Consider the following 19,986-nt stretch of genomic DNA (forward strand, 5'->3'; position numbering starts at 1 on the left):
AACCATTAAAAGGCATTGATACAAACATATCAGCAAGTCCAAAATTAAATCTGCAGATTGAATTAGCTGGATACAGCAGCTCAAGGATGTCATCTGGAGAAGACACCTCACAACAAATGCAAAACTATACCTTATTTAACTGCAAGTTCAATATGATGGTTCCACCATTGTCCCTTCCTGTATTCAGGTTCAGCAGAAAAATTACTGGGTATTCAGAGGTGACAGATATATCTGGTCCATTCAAAACAAAAAATCTCACAGAAGCAACATCCGTGACTTCTCGAAGAACAGGTTGATTATGAAAACACAATTTCCTATTGTAAACTGCTTCAGTTTTATTTGGCTTTATGTTTACTTCCGACAGATCCACATTCTTCATTACTGTACCATTGCTCGACAGAGTGAAGTTATTAAACATAATAGGAAGGGATCCAGCATCAACAGGTATACATACTGTAAGAAATAAAGCATTCAAAGTTTATTACCTCACTACTGTATCTTGAATAATACAAACATTAAATCCATTAACAAATTTCATCTAGTTTGCTTTGAAAAAAGAACTAGCAAAAAAAGTTCCTTATACGGGGCACAAGAGGATGGCTCACAACTAGAACATCCGCAGTTAGTTCAACAATAATGTAATGCAAAAGCAAAGTGAGGATCAACTGGTTTATTAAAAGATAAGAGTAATCAATTCCTCTCAAGTGCAGGTAGGTTATTGGCAGGTGCTCGAACTTTATTTAATAAAGGTTAGTAAAGAGGAATGATGCTGCTCCAAAATACTGCATCACAAAGTGGTGGAATATCAGTTCTCACCCACAGTTCCTAAAAGTTCCTCATCTCAGTTGTATCACTGCAGGATGTACCGAATGACATCCACATAGCTCCTAGCTCTTCACAGAGACACAAAAGCTAAATATTAAGACCAAAGCCATAGTTTCCACCCCCGCCCCCCCACCACAAATTCCATACCCTTGCCAATGATTCCATCTCTTCCCCGGAAATCATCTCAGATTGAACCAAACTGTTTCCAACGTTGGCACTCTCAGCTGAGCACACATCACAAAAAATGCCTACTTTCACACCCGCAGTAACGCCAACTCCACCCCAGCCACAGCCCTTCTGCTGCTGAAACTCTCATCCATGCCTTTAGTTACCTCTAGATTAAACTATTCCAATGCTCTCCTGGACGATCCTCCATTCTCTGTAAAGTTCAGCATATCTAATCCTGTGCTGCCTTTATCGTACCCCGCACCAAGTCCTGCTCACCCATTATTGTTGTCCACAGACGCCTCCAATTTAAAATTCTCATCCTTATGTTTAGATCCTGTCTCGGGTTCACTTCTTTTATATCTCTATAACCTCCACGAGAACGCTTCACGTCGCCAATTCTCGCCTTGTGCATCCCTCCCCTCACCCCACCATTGTTGGCTGTTCCTTCAGCTGACAAGGCCTCACCCTCGAATTCCCTACCTAAACTCTGCTGTATCTGCACCTCCCTCTCCCCTGTAAAACCCACCTCTTTCTTAAAGATTTGGGTCACCCTGTCTAATATCTCCTTCTTTTGATGAACATTCATTTTTGTCCGATTAAACCTCTATGAAATGCCTATATTAAAAGGCACTATATAAAATGCTAGTGGTTATATATTCAAAATGCAGTTGTTGGGGACTAAATGATGGTGGGTTGTCTTGTCTTGCACATCTGTAATTAGATTTCAAATCCAGCCGAAGGTAATGCTGGCTGTAAAAGTCCAATGTGAATTGAATTTAGGCAGTCTCAGTACAGAGTAGATGATACTTTTCCGAGGTTGGGCTGAGGCACAGTGTTGGTAGAGTAAAAGGGCCTTTACTCAAGATTAATTGTGCCACATATTACCTGGAAGTGCCGATCGGAAAGTGTTCAATTCCCTACTACTAGCATTCTGCACCTCATCAATACAGAATTCATTAAAAACAGAACACACCTGTTAAATAAGCTTCAATGTTAAAGGAGATGATCCAGTTAGTGTTCCTACTTTCAACAGTGACTTGCAACCATTTCATCCATGGCGGAGAATCCAGTATTTTTCTGCACACTACACTTTCACTGCAATTTACAATCTTCAAGTGAGAGTTAGGTAATGCATTTGATCCTATCAATAGATGGACAGGACAAGCCTCCACTGCTCGGTTGTTGACAGCGCAGTTTTTAAGCTGAATGACCAGTTCCACAGTATGTTCAGGAATAAAAATTCTGAGGAGAGCCAAAGCAGATTTTGTATTTGTGTACAATTTAATAAGTTTTAAACAATCTTTCTAAGGATGCTAACCAGGACTTACTTCAAGTGTGCAACCTGATCAATGGGAGAAAGAGTCAGCCTAAGTGAAGTGTTTGGTTCAAGAACAGGCACATTAATCAATCGCTGAACAAACATCTGAGGTTGAAATATGTAGGAGCACTTAGCCGAGAAGCCCTGTGGGGAAAATCAAATGCATATACCCGTAAATCTGATGTACTCAAGTGTCAATAATTGCATGCATGTTAACAGATACAGTAGTTTAGTGGTTAGGTTGCTGAGCTGATAATCCTGAGGCCTGGACTAATAAACCAGAGAATATGGGTTCAAATCCCACAATGGCAGTTTGAGAATTCAAACCTGTTTGAAAAGATGTGGAAATTAAAAAAAATGACCACAAAACCATCAGACTGGCTGGTCTGGCCTATGTGCAAGTCCAGTCTCACCAATGTGGTTGACTCTTAACTGCCCTCTGAAGTGGCCAAGCAAACGACTACAAAGAAGTAGGCCCACCACCACCTTTTCAGGGAAACTAGGCATGGACAACAAATGCTGGTCCTACCAGCAATGCCTATAGCCCGTGAATGAAAAAAAAATTGTATACAGCAATAATTTTTTCCATATTCATTGGGCCAGCATGACAATTTTTTTGTAAAACTAGTGAATTTACAGGATCAGCAAATATATTTTAGTGCTCGTAAAGTTAGACTAACACGAAATGGTAACATTACAAAGCAATGGCAAAAAGTCAGAGAGTGAAAAGGTATACTAGCATGACAAGTTATTAAATATGCCATTGTTGAAGTCATACAATGTGCTGATGAATCAACGTGTAGCGCCACAACTACAATCCTCAAAATCAGAAGAGTGCTCAGTCACTATTGACATGTGCTAAAGACCTTCTTTACAGGAAGGGGAAAAAAAACAAATTTTAATGCCAAAACACAATGCAGAAGGGAATAATTTTAGTACAAATGTTAGTAAGAAATCCACAAGCGGTGATGCATAAAGCATTTTTAAAGTAATGCTGAAGGGACCATCATTCCAAGGGCCAATTTTAACACTAGTTTTCAGACAAGAGTTCTACGCCAGTTAGCATGGCATACTATACCTTAACTTCAATTTTGCCATCATCTTTTGGTAAGTGTGCAGCCACAAACCAGTCACCTGAAACAGGGTTGGAAATATTAAAAAAAGTATTACTCTGGCCTGCGGACATCAGTGGAATAGTGAGGTTGAATGAAGGAAGAGCAACTGTGTTTATTCCAAACTTGGTTTGTAACGGATTGATTACTGGAGGGGCGCCTGCCCGTAAATGGCTGTTGAGAAAAATGTATAGTAAATTAGATCAAAAAAAGTCATGCAAGACATAACCAGAGACTAATTTGTATTTGACAACATACTTTGACTAGTTACAAAGCAGAAGTTAAAAAAAAAATTAAAGCTGTATAGACAATGTAGTGATTTACAAATTTCTGGACAGTTGCCTCAAATTAAACACTTATACAAATCGCTAATTAAGTATATTGTGAATTTTTTTTTAATCTGCCCTTTGAAATTTTTTGGTTATAGTTAGTGGTTACTGAGCAATTCGGTCTTTTTAAAACTTTTTTCTAATCCAAGTTTGTAAAAGCCCACATACACAGTGATATTAATATTTTGGCACTCTGGTCCCTTTCCTTTAGAGGCTTGCAAAATCCATTTCATCAGCACAGCATTTTCCGGCACTCGGAAGACAAACAGACGCACGTTTCCATACCAGCTATACAAGGAAAGTTTTTGAGGAGCTTGAGAGTAATATTCAGATACGTAGGTTGGACCTGATAAAAACAAAGTAAACAGATTATATACATGAGTGACTTAGACAATTTCAAATATACAGATATACAAGGCAACATTAATAAGGATTTTTCAGTGAGAGGAGGGGAAGATAATTAAAAGAAAAAGCTTCTGTTCCTTCATAATTTAGAGCAAAATGTTTCAGGGTTTTCTACTGGGTATGAACAAACCCATTTTAAAAAACAAACATTTTGTGCCAGGTAGAATATACACACACGTCTATTATTTTCAGTAACAAAGAGCACGCAACCACACAAGCTGTTTCAATAAAAAACTTCTTTGCTGTCTTTGTACTACAGCTTACGGTGAAGTATTAATATTTATCATGGTCTGTTTTAAAAGCAACTACAACATCATATAAATTAAGCTACAGGTCCTACTAAAGTGCTCAGGAAGAAAACAAAGACTATCACACAGTGGCATAGTGGTTAGCACTGTTGCCTCACAGCGCCAGAGACCCGGGTTCGAATCCGGCCTCGGGCGACTGTCTGTGTGGAGTTTGCACATTCTCCCCGTGTTTGCGTGGGTTTTCTCCGGGTGCTCCGGTTTCCTCCCACAGTCCAAAGATGTGTGGGTTAGGTTGATTGGCTATGATAAATTGACCCTTAGTGTTAGGGGGATTAAATACGTGGGGTTACAGGGATAGGGTGGGATATGTGTTGGTGTAGGGGTTACGGGGATCGGGTGGGATATGTGTCAGTGCAGGCTCGATGGGCCAAAATGGCCTCTATCTGCACTGTGGGGTTTCTGTGATTCTGTGAACTAGGGTGCAATTGGATCCGAACATCTATAGTAGTCTTCTGGGATTACTTTACATTTATGGAAATTACACTATAAACTGGATGAAGGCAGGTTTGAAGCTAGTTTGAATCAAACAGGGATAACTGGGGCAAAAAGCACCAACACATCTGATGGATTCAAATGCTGGAAAGGGGAAGAGAAATACTGAAAAAAAGGTTAATGAGAAAATGCTGGGTACAGAACTCTAAACCCTTGTGGAACTTAGCTATTATCAGAAGTGACAGCAAAATAATTGCTTGCAAAGAGACAGAAAAAAAACCCAGGAGTAAATCCAGCACAAGAGATGAATCGGGGATAGGGAATAAAGGGAATGTAGTAAGTCACTGGAGCATTCTAAAAGTAAAAAGCACATTTAACTTTCAGACAGCTTTAAGCTTTGCTCTCAGTTTCAGCACCTCACCTGCCCTGTAATAGACTTCAGGCTCAGGGCGGCGAGATATAAAAGAGGCGCCAGAGACCAGGTAGGCCTCAGAGCGGCGAGTTTAAAAGAGCGCCAAAGACCAGGTAGGCCTCAGAGCGGCGAGTTTAAAAGAGGCGCCAGAGTCCAGGTAGGCCTCAGAGCGGCGAGATATAAAAGAGGCGCCAGAGACCAGGTAGGTTTACTAATCTCCGAACTCAGAGGGAGGGAAGAGAAGTAAAAAGTAATCGAAGTGTGACATCACCAGAAAGCAGGTAAATGATTGGTTGGTGAGTATTTCTCTCTTTTTAAACCATAAGCCACAGAGTTGAAGTTTAAGGTCTCTGTGGTGTAGCAGGGACTGTTGGTAAACCAGGGCCCTTAAATATACCATTTAACAGTAGTGTAATTGGTGGGATTGATTTGATTTAATTTCAATTAATTAAAGGGTAAGTCATGACAGGAGAACACGGCCCCGTGGTATGCTCCTCCTGCGCTATGTGGGAACTACCATGTGTGCAGGAAGTGTGTCCAGCTGCAGGTACTGGCAGACCGCATTGCAGCGCTGGAGCTGCGATTGGATACATACTGGACCATTCGCAATGCTGAAGACATCGTGGATCTCACGTTGAGCAGTTGGTCACACCGCAGGCAAATGTTGGACAGGCAGAAAGGGAAGGGGTGACCAACAGAGTACTAGGCGCAGGCAGGTAGTGCAGGGGTCCCCTGTGGACATCCCCCTCAAACAGATACACCACTTTGAATACTGTTTGGGGGGGGGGGGGGATGGCTTATCAGAGGAAGGCAGCAGCAGCCAACTTCCTGGCACCAGGGGTGGCTCTGCTGCACAGGACGAGAGGAAAAAGAGGGGTAGAGCTATAGTAATAGGGGATTCTATTGTAAGGGGAATAAATAGGCATTTCTGCGGCCGCAAACGAGACTCTAGGATGGTATGTTGCCTCCCTGGTGCAAGGGTCAAGGATGTCTCACAGTGGCTGCAGAACATTTTGGAAGGGGAGGGTGAACAGCCAGTTGTCGTGGTGCATACAAGTACCAACGATATAGGTAAAAAACAGGATGAGGTCCTAAAAGCTGAATATAAGGAGTTAGGAGAGAAATTAAAAAATAGGACCTCAAAAGGTAGTAATCTCAGGATTTTTACCAGTGCCACATGCTAGTCAGAGTAGAACTGGAAGGATATTTCAGATGAGTACGAGGCTAGGAGGAATGGTGCGAGGGGGAGGGATTCAAATTCCTGGGACATTGGAACCGGTTCTGGGGGAGGTGGGACCAGTTCAAACTGGACGGTTTGCACTTGGGCAGGGCCGGGACCAATGTCCTAGGGGGAGTGTTTGCTAGTGCTCTGGGGGGAGGGTTTAAACTAAAATGGCAGGGGGTTGAGAACCTAAGCAGGGGGGCAGAAGAAAGGGAAACAAGGATAAAAACAAAAGATAGGAAGGAGAAAAACCAAAAGTGGCAGTCAGAGAAATCAACTGTTTAAATCAAACATGGCCACAGCAAATAATAATTCTAATAGGTCTAAGAGCGTTAAAAAAACCAGCCTGAAGGCTTTGTGTCTTAATGAGAGGAGCATTCGTAATAAGGTGGATGAATTAGCTGCGCAAATAGAGGTAAACGAATATGATTTGATTGGGATTACGGAAACATGGCTCCAGAGTGGCCAAGGCTGGGAAATCAACATCCAGGGGTATTCAATATTCAAGAAAGATAGGCAAAAAGGAAAGGGAGGTGGGGTAGCATTGCTGGTTAAAGAGGGGATTAACACAATTGTAAGGAAGGATATTAGCTCTGATGATGTGGAATCTGTATGGGTAGAACTGAGGAATACCAAGGGGCAGAAAACGTTAGTGGGAGTGGTATATAGACCTCCAAACAGTAATGCGGAGGTTGGGGATGGCATTAAAAGGGAAATTAGAGAAGCATGCAATAAGGGCACAGCAGTCATCATGGGTGACTTTAATCTACATATAGATTGGGCTAACCAAATTAGTAATACTGTGGAGGAGGAATTCCTGGAGTGTTTACGGGATGGTTTCCTGGACCAATATGTCGAGGAACCAACCAGATATCAGGCCATTTTAGACTGGGTATTATGTAACGAGAAAGGATTAATTAGCAATCTTGTTGTACGAGGCCCCTTGGGTCGGAGCGATCATAATATGATAGAATTCTTCATTAAGAGGGAGAATGAAGTAGTTGACTCAGAGACTAGGGTCCTGAATTTAAATAAAGGAAACTACGATGGTCTGAGGCGCGAGTTGGGTAGAATTGATTGGGGAATGTCACTCAAAGGGTTGACGGTGGATAGGCAATGGCAAACATTCAAAGACCGCATGGATGAACTACAGAAGTTGTTCATCCCAGTTTGGCATAAAAATAAAACAAAAAAGGTGACTCAACCGTGGCTAACAAGGGAAATTAGGGATAGCATAAGATCCAAGGAGAGGACATATAAATTGGCCAGAAAAAGCAGTAAACCTGAGGATTGGGAGCAGTTTAGGATTCAACAAAGGAGGACAAAGGGATTAATTAAGAAGGGGAAAATAGAATAGGAGTGTAAGCTTGCAGGGAACATAAAACTGACTGTAAAAGCTTTTATAGATATGTGAAGAGAAAAAGATTGGTGAAGTCAAGCGTAGGTCCCTTGCAGTCAGAATCAGGGGAATTTATAATGGGGAACAAAGAAATGGCAGACCAATTACATACATATTTTGGTTCTGTCTTCACAAAGGAGGACACAAATAACCTCCCAGAGATGTTGGGGAACATAGGGTCTGATGAAAGGGAGGAACTGAAAGAAATCAGTATTTGTAGGGAAATGGTGTTAGGGAAATTGATGGGATTGAAGGCTGACAAATCCCCAGGGCCTGATAATCTACATCCTAGGGTACTTAAGGAAGTGGCCCTAGAAATAGTAGATGCATTGCTGATCATCTTCCAACATTCGATGGAATCTGCAACAGTACCCATGGATTGGAGGGTAGCTAATGTTACCCCACTATTCAAAAAAGGTGGTAGAGAGAAAATGGGGAATTACAGACCGGTAAGCCTGACATCGGTAGTGGGGAAAATGCTAGAGTCCATTATAAAAGATGTAATAGCAGAGCACTTGAAAAACAGTGACAGGATCAGACAAAGTCAACATGGATTTACAAAAGGTAAATCGTGCTTGACTAATATACTGGAATTTTTTGAGGATGTAACTGGTAAAATAGATAAGGGAGAACCAGTGGATGTGGTGTATTTGGACTTTCAGAAGGCTTTTGATAAGGTCCCGCATAAGAGATTAGCGTGTAAAGTTAAGGCACATGGGATTGGGGGCAAGGTATTGACTTGGATAGAGAACTGGTTGGCAGACAGAAAGCGAAGAGTTGGAATAAACGGGTCTTTTTCCGAGTGGCAGGCAGTGACTAGTGGGGCACCGCAGGGATCGGTCCTTGGACCCCAGCTATTCACAATATATATTAATAATCTAGACGAGGGAACTAGATGTAATATCTCCAAATTTGCAGACGACACAAAGCTGGGTGGGCATGTGTGTTGTGAGGAGGATGCCGAGAAACTCCAGGATGATTTGGACAGGTTGGGTGAGTGGGCAGAAGCATGACAGATGGAATATAACGTGGATAAATGTGAGGTTATCCACTTTGGTGGCAAAAACAGGAAGGCAGATTATCTGAATGGCAATAGATTGGGAGAAGGGGAAGTGCAACGAGACCTGGGTATCCTTGTGCACCAGTCGCTGAAGGTAAGCATGCAGGTGCAGCAGGCGGTTAAGAAGGCAAATGGTATGTTGGCCTTCGTAACGAGAGTGTTCAAGTACAGGAACAAGGATATCTTGTTGCAGTTGTACAGGGCCTTGGTGAGTCCACATCTTGAGTATTGTGTGCAGTTTTGGTCGCCTTATCTGAGGAAGGATGTTCTTGCCATGGAAGGAGTTCAGCGAAGATTCACCAGGCTGATACCTGGGATGGCAGGAATGACGTATGAGGAGAGATTGGGTCGATTGGGCTTGTACTCGTGGAGTTTAGAAGAATGAGAGGGGATCTCATTGAAACTTATAAAATTCTGACAGGACTGGACAGACTAGATGCAGGAAGGATGTTCCCGATGGTCAGGGAGTCCAGAACCAGGGGTCATAGTCTAAGGATAAGGGGTAGGTCATTTAGGACAGAAATGAGGAGGAATTTCTTCACCCAGAGATTGGTGAACCTGTGGAATTCTCTACCACAGAAGGCAGTAGAGGCCAATTCATTAAATATATTCAAGAAGGAGTTGGATATATTTCTTAAGGCTAAAGGGATCAAGGGGTATGGGGAGAAAGCCGGGACAGGGTACTGAATTTGGATGATCAGCCATGATCGCATTGAATGGCAGAGCAGGCTCGAGGGGCCGAATGGCCTACTCCTGCTCCTATCTTCTATGTTTCTATGACTATTATCCTAAATATGCATTGAATTCCAGACGATCATGCCACAATATATCTGCAGTGATATCAGCAATAAGACAAGTGTCAGAAGAACCAGATGCCTTTAACTTCTCAAATCAATTCACTGAGTTGGACTATTCTTAATATTTTCTCAATTCTTAAAAAGATATTGTGAAGTCAATATTTCACACTTCCTTATGGTGGAGGCTTTGCAGCAGAGCAGTCATAAGATGTACATGATCCAACTAGACATCTTGGTGGAGAAAACAGGGACTTCATACCATCAAAAAAGGTAATTTGTATACATAGTATTACAAAAACCTGTTGGGGACTGGGTGATATTTTGGAATATAACATTATCTTTGGGCTGGAATTGAACTCAGGTCCACTTTTCCTTCCCCCTCCCTTCCTAATGCCGGTTACTGCTCATGGGTCCAAGGCAGTTCCCATCTAGCTCGGATTCCACCCATGGGAGATTCTGCAGACCATTAAATTAAGCAAATTAATGGTGAAAAAGTGAATTCCATATGATTACAAGTACTGTACCTTACTGCATAGATCCCTTGTTGATTGGCCACATGCAGGTCCCATGAAATTACTGTCCCACAATGTGGTTGACTTTTAAGTGTCCTCTGAAGTGGACTAGCAAGCTGCTCAGTTGTATCAAACTGCTCCAAAGAATAAGGGGAAAAAAAAGGATGGCCCACTCGACTGCGACCCAGGCATCGAATTAGGACACAGCTAAGGCACACCCATCCGAGTCAGCCCTGTAAAGTCCTCCTCACTAACATCTGGGGACTGGAGCCAAAGTTGGGAGAACTGTCCCACAGACTAGTCAACCAAGAGCGTGACATATGTATGATATGAGTATGACTAATAGCCATTGTCGGAGTCCTCCACCACAATCCCTGGGTATGTCTTTTTTTTTTTTATTCGTTCATGGGATGTTAGCGTTGCTGGCAAGTCCAGCATTTATTGCCCATCCTTAGTTGCCCTCGAGAAGGTGGTGGTGAGCCGCCGCCTTGAACCGCTGCAGTCCGTGTGGTGAAGGTACTCCCACAGTGCTGTTAGGGAGGGAGCTGCAGGATTTTGACCGAACGGCAATATACTTCCAAGGTGTGTGTGAGAAACTCGGAGATGGTGGTGTTCCCATGTGCCTGCTGCCCTTGTCCTTCTAGGTGGTAGAGGTTGCGGGTTTGGTAGGTGCTGCCGAAGAAGCCTGTCCCACCAAATGTTCCTGTAGGTCACCATTAACTCAACTGGACCAGCCACATAAATGTTGTGGCTACTAGAGCAGGTCAAGAGGCTGGATATTCCACAGCGAGGAGCTCACCTCCCGACTCCTCAAAGCCACTGTATCACCTACAAGGAACAAGTCAGGAGTGTGATAAATATTCTCCACTTGACTGGATGGGTGCGGCTGTAACACCCGGAACACCCAAGAAGCTTGACACCATCCAGGACACGCAGTCCACTGGATCAGCACCCCATCCATCAGTTTAAACACCTACTCCCTCCATCACCGGTGTACCGTGGCAGTAGTAAGTACTATCTACAGACAACTGCAGAACGTCACCAAGGCTTCGTGAGCAGCACCTCCCAAACCCGCAACCTCCACCACCTAAAAAGGTCAAAGGGAGCAGGTGCATGGGAACACCATCAAAAAAAGACTTGCATTTATACCTCTTTCACAACCTCAGGAAATCCAGGTGTTTTACAGCCACCTCGGGGCATCCAGAGGTGTTTTACAGCCAATTAAGCACTTTTAATGTCTAGTCATTGTTGTAATTTAGGAAACTTGGCAGCTAGGAAACTTGGCAGCTAATTTTCACACAGTAAAGTTCTACAAGCAATGAGATAGTGACCAGCTAATCTGCTTTTAGTGATGTTGATGGAGGGATAAATATTGGCCAGGATACCAGGGAGAACTCCCCTGCTCTTCTTCGAAATAGTGCCATGGGATCCTTTACACCCACCGGAGAGAGCAGACGGGGCCTCGGAGTAACGTCGGATACGAAAGGCGGCACATCTGACGTGCAGTACTGAGGGAGTGCTGCACTGAGTATCGGCCTTGATTTTGTGCTCAAGTCCCTGGAGTGGGACTTGAAGCTTCACCCTTCTGACTCAGGAGAGTGCTACCACTGATCCACGGCTAACACCTCAGAGTTCCCCTCCAAATAACAAATTCCCATCCCGACTTGGACATAAACGGTCATCCTTCATTGTCGCTGGGTGAAAATCCAGGAACTCTGTAGCTAACAGCATTGCGAGAGTAACTTCACCTTAAGAACTGCAGTGGTTCAAAATGGCGGCACACCACCACCTTCTCAAGGGTAACTATCGATAGGAGATAAATGTTGGCCTTGCCAGCAACGCCCATATCAAAAGTATGAATTTTTAAATTTATTATTCATTGCAAAAACACAATCAGCATTACATAATTCCCAGTAATACAAGTAAATACTGAATCATAAGCATAAATCTGAAGCTGCTCAAATCAATGTTCTTTGGAGTAATTAGGGAGTGCACCTCTCAGTTTAACCAAATTCACGTATCCAGCCACTTAAGTGGCCCTGTGTATGTCAGTGGTGCAAAAATTCTTCAAGGCCAGCAAAGACAAGGGTCTAACATGATTATTATCATAAATATTTAGGGAGAGAAAGGTCTGTCTATCTTCTTGGGAGAGTGAAAGCTAAACAAAAAATGTCTTTATGGTGAATGCGTCCATCTAACCCCTGGTGCTCTAATAAATAAGTAGGCAGGCTTATGATGGCAGCACCTATCCGATTCCCTGGTAGTCTCTCGTGAAGCGAGTATGCAATTTCAGGTCCAATCAAGTACCCGAGTTGTGTGGTAAACCACTGTTATCGTTGTTCACCGTTGTTGTTGTTGTTGCACACTGTTGTATCTATGCATGCCTCAGCTGGCTCCGCCCCTGGCTCCACCCACATGCCCAGGTATAAAGGTGACTGCTCTGCAGCCCCCTGCCTTCTTGTCAACCATGAGAGGCATGCTCTGTTCTTTGTTAATAAAAGCCTTTTAGTTACTCTCCTAACTCTCCATCTTTTATGAGTAATAGCGCATCAATTTTATTAACAAAAACAAAATGTCGGCACCAAACGCTGAGCAGCAGGCGCTGCAGCAAATGACGGCACCAAACGCTGAGCAGCAGGCGCTGCTGCATGCCCTCAGACCAACATGCCTGGACCTAGACCCTCAAGAGGCGGGTTCGTCTACCAAGTTTCGCACAATGGCTGCGTTGCTTCGAAGCTTACCTGGAAGCCTCAGCCGTGACACTAGATGGAAACAAACTAAAAATCCTGGCCTCCAAGGTGGGCCACCAAGTCTACACGCTCATCCAGGACGCGACTACCTACGCGGCGGCAATCGATCTGCTAAAAGGACAATACACACGCCCGGTAAATACGGTTTATGCCAGACGCCTCCTGAGATCCCACAAACAGCAGTCCGGGGAATCGGTGGAGGCATTCCTACGGGCACTACAGATACTCGGCCGAGCCTGTGATTGTAAAGAGGTATCGGCCACGACACACACGGAGGGACTTATCCGAGATGCTTTCGTTGCGGGCCTCAAGTCCGACTACTCCCGGCAGAGACTGCTGGAGAAGGGCGAAATCGACCTGAAGAAGGCAGTGTCCCTCGCGCTCTCGCTAGACGCGGCCCACCGGAATATGGACGCATTCTCCCCTAACCGCTCCGCACCGTGGACGCCGCAACCTTGGGTCATGGGACCGCCACCCCCAGCACCAACTGCTGCAGCGATGTCCAAGGGCCCGAAATGTTACTTTTGTGGCCAGGCAAAACACCCCAGAGCACGCTGCCCGGCGAAAAACGCTACCTGCTCTGGCTGCGGGAAGAAAGGACACTACGTCAGCGCCTGCAAAGGTAAAACCGCTAACGCCAGCAGCGCCGCGTGTGAACCGTGGGGGGCAGCCATCTTGTCCGCCATCTTGGACACCTCCAGCCGCGTGGGGATCGGGATCATGGGCGCAGCCATTTTGTCCGCCATCTTGGACGCCTCCAACTCCAATCGCGGGTGACCCGGACTCAACCACCGCCTCGTCAGACGACCACAGCGACTCGCTCGACCATACGCTGGCCTCCGTGACGCTGGACCAATCTCTCCCTCACCAACTGTCCAGGTCCATGATGGACATTACGGTAAACGGCCGCGCCACTACCTGCCTTTTCGACAGCGGGAGCACGGAGAGCTTTATCCACCCCGACACGGTGCGCAGTTACTCTCTCCCGGTCCGGCCAACGCGCCATCGGATCTCTATGGCTTCCAAATCCCATTCAGCAGACGTCGGTGGCTACTGTGTAGTGACCCTTTCAGTAAGGGGCACAGAATACAAAAATTTTAAACTTCTTGTCCTGCCCCATCTCTGCGCTGCCGTTCTACTGGGGTTGGATTTTCAGTGCCACCTTAAAAGTGTCACATTAGCGTACGGCGGACCCCTCCCCCCACTCAGTCTGCAGCTTTTAAATCGCCCGCCGCGCACCATTTGCAGCCTCTCCACGCTTAAAGTCTCCCCCCCCCACCCCCCCCAATTGTTCGCTAACCTCACCCGCGACTGTAAGCCCATCGCTACCAAAAGCAGGCGGTACAGTGCCGGGGATAGGAGCTTCATTAAATCCGAAGTAGCAAGACTCCTGAAGGAAGGGATTATTGAGGGTAGCACTAGCCCATGGCGAGCACAAGTGGTGGTAGTGAAGACTGGCGAAAAACAGCGCCTAGTTATTGACTACAGCCAGACGATCAATCGCTACACCCAGTTAGATGCATACCCACTCCCCCGCATATCTGACATGGTCAATCAGATAGCACCATACCGGGTGTTCTCGACGATTGATCTGAAGTCGGCATACCACCAGCTCCCCATCAGGGCTGAGGACCGCCAGTACACAGCTTTTGAAGCTGATGGTCGTCTCTACCACTTCCTCAGAGTCCCCTTCGGCGTCACCAACGGGGTTTCGGTCTTCCAAAGGGAGATGGACCGAATGGTTGACCAGAACGCGCTGCAGGCCACCTTCCCCTATCTAGACGACGTCACCATCTGCGGCCACGACCAGCAGGACCATGACGTTAACCTAGAGAAATTCCTCCGTACGGCCCAGCGGCTGAATCTAACATACAACAAGGACAAATGTATGTTTCGCACCACGCGCCTCGCCATTCTTGGCTGCGTAGTGGAGAACGGAGTCATCGGCCCCGACCCCGACAGAATGCGCCCCCTTATGGAGCTCCCCCTCCCCCACTGCCAAAAAGCACTGAAGAGATGCCTAGGGTTTTTCTCTTACTATGCTCAGTGGGTGCCCAACTATGCGGACAAAGCCAGACCCCTCATCAAGTCCACCTCCTTCCCACTGACAGCAGAGGCATGTGCAGCCTTCACTCTCATAAAGAGAGATATTGCGAAGGCCACAATGCACGCAGTGGATGAGTCCATCCCTTTCCAAGTGGAGAGCGACGCATCCGACTTCGCCCTAGCTGCAACCCTTAACCAGGCGGGGAGACCCGTGGCCTTTTTCTCAAGGACCCTCCAGGGCCCCGAGATTCGACACTCCTCTGTCGAAAAGGAGGCCCAGGCCATTGTGGAAGCGGTGCGACATTGGAGGCATTACCTGGCCGGAAAACGATTTACCCTGCTCACTGACCAGCGTTCAGTAGCTTTTATGTTTAACAATAAGCAGAGGGGCAAAATCAAGAATGACAAGATCTTGAGGTGGAGAATTGAACTCTCCACCTACAATTACGATATCTTGTACCGGCCCGGGAAACTCAATGAGCCCCCAGATGCCCTATCACGTGGTACATGCGCCAACGCGCAGGTTGATAGACTGCAGACCTTCCACAATGACCTCTGCCACCCGGGTGTCACCAGGTTCTTCCATTTCATCAGATCCCGTAACCTGCCCTACTCCATCGAGGAGGTCAGGACCATGACCAGGAACTGCCAAATCTGTGCCGAGTGCAAACCGCATTTTTATAGGCCAGACAGAGCAAGCCTGATCAAGGCCACTCGCCCCTTCGAGCGCCTGAGCGTCGATTTTAAAGGGCCCCTCCCCTCCTCTGACCGCAACGTGTACTTCCTCAACATAATTGATGAGTACTCCCGTTTCCCGTTTGCCATCCCTTGCCCAGACATGACCAGTACCACGGTCATTAAATGTCTGAATGACCTTTTCACCTTGTTCGGCTTCCCTAGCTATATCCATAGCGACCGGGGCTCATCCTTTATGAGCGACGAACTCCGTCAGTACCTGCTCACGAGAGGTATTGCTACAAGCAGAACCACCAGCTACAACCCCCGGGGGAACGGCCAGGTGGAAAGAGAGAACAAGACGGTTTGGAAGGCCGTCCTCTTAAACTTAAAATCTAAGGGCCTTCCGACCTCTCGCTGGCAGGAGGTCCTCCCTGCGGCGCTCCACTCCATTCGGTCACTGCTTTGTACGGCCACCAATGCCACCCCCCATGAAAAAATGTTCACTTTCCCCAGGAAGTCCACATCGGGGACCTCGCTACCGACATGGCTGACGTCTCCAGGACCCGTCCTACTGCGGAAGCACGTGAGGTCCCATAAAACGGACCCCCTGGTCGAGAGGGTGAGCCTCCTCCACGCCAACCCCCAGTATGCTTACGTGGCGTACCCGGACGGGCGGGAGGACACAGTCTCCATACGAGACCTCGCACCTTCGGGTGCCCCTGAAACACTACCATTGCCATCCACCACTACCCACAAACCAACCCCTGTAGACGGCATGCCGCAGCCCCAGGACCCGTCATTGACCACCCAACCACTCAATGAGACGCCAGATTCAACGTTGGATGCTGCACCATCACCGCCGCCACCACGACGATCAGGACGGCATACAAGGCCACCTGATAGACTTACTTACACGAACCTTTAGTACACTTCACCCCACCGGACTCAATTTTAAACAAGGGGTGAATGTGGTAAACCACTGTTATTGTTGTTCACCGTTGTTGTTGTTGTTGCACACTGTTGCATCTATGCATGCCTCAGCTGGCTCCGCCCCTGGCTCCACCCACATGCCCAGGTATAAAGGTGACTGCTCTGCAGCCCCCTGCCTTCTTGGAAACCAGTCAACCATGAGAGGCATGCTCTGTTCTTTGTTAATAAAAGCCTTTTAGTTACTCTCCTAACTCTCCATCTTTTATGAGTAATTAATAGCGCATCAAGTTGCTTAGTGTGCACGGTGAAGCAACTATGTAAAAGAGTCTATGCAGTCCGTAAGGGTGACCCCGAGCTTCCGGTTGCCTGTCACTTTAATTCTCCACTCCACTCCCACTCTGACCTCTCTGTCCTCGGCCTCTTGCACTGTTCCAATGAAGCTCAACGTAATCCCGAGGAATAGCCCCATATCTTTCAAATAAGGCACTTTACAGCCATCTGGACTCAACATCGAGTTCAACAATTTCAGACCATAACCTCTGCCCCTATCTTTTTTTTTCCTCTCTCACACAGCAGCTGTTGATTCTACTATTGCCATTTACACCTCGTCCATTTACACCTCATCTAGAGTCATCTGTTTCTTAACGTGTCCCATTACCTCTCCTTTTGCCTTGCACCATCATCCCTTTTGTTTTTTAATCTCTCCTGCCTTCCATCCTATCACAGACCTTCCCTTTGTCCTCCCCTCCCCCCTTTCCCTGCCCCGACACTTGCTTAAAAACCTGTTCCATCTCCAACTTTTTCCACTTCTGACGAAGGGTCATCGACCTGAAACGTTAACTCTGTTTCTCTCTCCACAGATGCTGCCTGGCCTGCTGAGTATTTCCAGCATTTTCTGTTTTGATTATGTAAAAGAGCTGTTTCATCTACCAAAAGGGACATAAATAAGAACTACATTTAAACTCCTAGTAAACGTGAACCTATTTCACTTCTCACTATTATGATCTGAGCTTCAGATTTTAAGGATCCAAATTTCAGACCTCCGGAATCTAATGGCTCACTATTATTTCAACTTCATTAGACTTGCAATCCATGTAAGTGAGACGCACCTGCTACTCATTAAAGGGCTGTTTAAACAAATAACTGAAATGCAAGGAGGACATTAAAAGTTCAAAACTTATTCAAGCTGTATTAAGCCTTTGGCAAAGACATTAAATCAATTGTCAAAGCAATTAGGATACGGAGTTTCATCAAAATTCAGGCTGAATTACTAGAGAGCAATTCCTTTGTGATTGCAGCATTAGTACACAGAATATTTAACAGTACACATCCACCTATATTTTGTGTCTATATAAAAAAAGACCTGCATTTATATTACGCCTTTCACAACCACTGGATGTCCCAAAGCGCTTTACAGCCAATGAAGTACTTTTGAAGTGTAGTCACTGTTGTAATGTGGGAAACGCGGCAGCCAATTTGCACACAGCAAGCTCCCACAAACAGCAATGCGATGCGATAATGACCCAATAATCTGTTTTTGTTATGTTGATTGAGGGATAAATATTGGCCAGGACACCGGGGATAACTCTCCTGCTCTTCTTCGAAATAGTGCCACGGGATATTTTATGTCCACCTGAGAAAGCAGACGGGGCCTCAGTTTAACGTCTCATCCGAAAGACGGCACCTCCGACAGTGCAGCACTCCCTCAGCACTGCACTGGAGTGTCAGCCTAGATTTTTGCGTTCAAGTCTCTGGAGCGGGACTTGAACTCACAACCTTCCGACTCAGAGGCGAGAGTGCTACCCACTGAGCCACGGCTGACACAAATGAATGGGAGTGGCTGCTGGCTTTCTGATTGATAGCCACCTGCATAGATTACAAAACCAACACAAAAGGGAGCCATTACACTTACCAGCACTGCTGTATTACAAAATAGAATAGACTACAACTCCAATTCACGTACACAGCAGCACTGCTGTAAACAGGGTGAGTGCTCCAACTAAGGCAGCCAGCAGCGCGCTCCCACTATTACTCACCGACAGATCAGCTGTCGCTGAACAGATTTTTCATAGAGCGTGACTAAGATTTCCCCACTGCTAGTTGGAATAAACATATTTCAAAACTGCATATTCTCCAGCTCACTGAGCAATACAAGGAGATTCACCAATTACATTTAAAAATAAAGAACTCACTTCAACAAGGCTGTAATCTCATCTCAGGGTTCAACTAGTACTCAAGTTTCAGTGTCCAAAACAGCATTGAGTTACACCCTTGTAATGAACTCTCAAACCATATTCTTTATACATGTGACTTTCAGCGAAATGCTTCATTCAGTTGCTATACTTTCCAATTGCCTGTCTGAAATCAAGATCCCTTTTGTTCTTTCCTCCCCGCTCACTGCACCTGTACTTGTTTAAAACCGGTTACATCTGTAACATTCCCCAGTTCTGACGAAAGGTCACAGGCCTGAAACTTTAACTCTGTTTCTCTCTCCACAGATGCTGCCTGACCTTCTGAGTATTTCCTGTTTATATTTCTCTACTCTCAACCCTTACAAGTTCTGCTAGCTCCGTGTCTTTCCTCAAGTCCCTCAGCTTTCCAACCTTCCTCTGTTCTTTTAAAGGCCTCCTAAAAACCCTTCTCTTCAATGCCTTTTCACCTCCCCAAGAATTCTCATTTTTTCCCCTCACAACTTGGCATCCACTGATTTTTTGTCTGCCGTGCAATACATTCAGAGATCTTCCTGTGCAGCAGAAACCCGACATAAATGCAAGTTGTTGATGGTTCCCACAAGCACAAGCGAGCATTTTTTGACAATTGCATCACATGTCCTAAAGCACATCAAGTTAATCTTGTTCAACAACAACTTGTATTTATATAGCGCCTTTAATATAGTAAAACGTCCCAAGGCGCTTCACAGGAGTATTAAGACAGAAAAACTGACATTGAGCCACAGAGAAATGAGGGCAGATGACCAAAAGCTTGGTCAAAGAGGTAGATTTTAAGGAGAGTCTTAAAGGAGGAAACAGAGGTAGTGAGGCGGACAGGTTTAGGGAGGGAATTCCAGAGCTTAGGGCCTAGGCAACAGAAGGCACGGCCACCAATGGTTGAGCGATTATAATTAGGGATGCTCAAGAGAGCAGAATTAGAGGAGCGCAGATATCTCGGGGGAGTTGTGGGGCTGGAGGAGATTAAAGAGATAGGGAGGGGCAAAGCCATGGAGGGATTTGAAAACAAGGATTAAAATTTTGAAATCAAGGCATTGCTTAACTGGGAGCCAAAG

At 45.7% G+C, this 19,986-nt stretch overlaps 1 protein-coding gene across 1 annotated transcript in view; it reads right to left on the reverse strand.

Moving 5' to 3' along the window:
• Positions 1-19,986, reverse strand: part of pgap6 (post-glycosylphosphatidylinositol attachment to proteins 6) — a 49,597-nt gene that overhangs the window by 19,535 nt on the left and 10,076 nt on the right. Inside the window, exons 2-6 of the mRNA XM_086000850.1 lie at positions 3,921-4,098; positions 3,390-3,597; positions 2,322-2,455; positions 1,967-2,235; positions 131-453 (exon numbers count right to left, since the gene is read on the reverse strand). Of these exons, the coding sequence (XP_085856976.1) occupies positions 131-453; positions 1,967-2,235; positions 2,322-2,455; positions 3,390-3,597; positions 3,921-4,098 (1,112 nt within the window). The remainder of the gene's footprint in view (positions 1-130; positions 454-1,966; positions 2,236-2,321; positions 2,456-3,389; positions 3,598-3,920; positions 4,099-19,986) is intronic.

The sequence above is a fragment of the Somniosus microcephalus genome, chromosome 11, assembly GCF_052327205.1.
Source record: "Somniosus microcephalus isolate GS21.2 chromosome 11, FLI_Smic_1.0, whole genome shotgun sequence".
Lineage (NCBI taxonomy): Eukaryota > Metazoa > Chordata > Chondrichthyes > Squaliformes > Somniosidae > Somniosus > Somniosus microcephalus.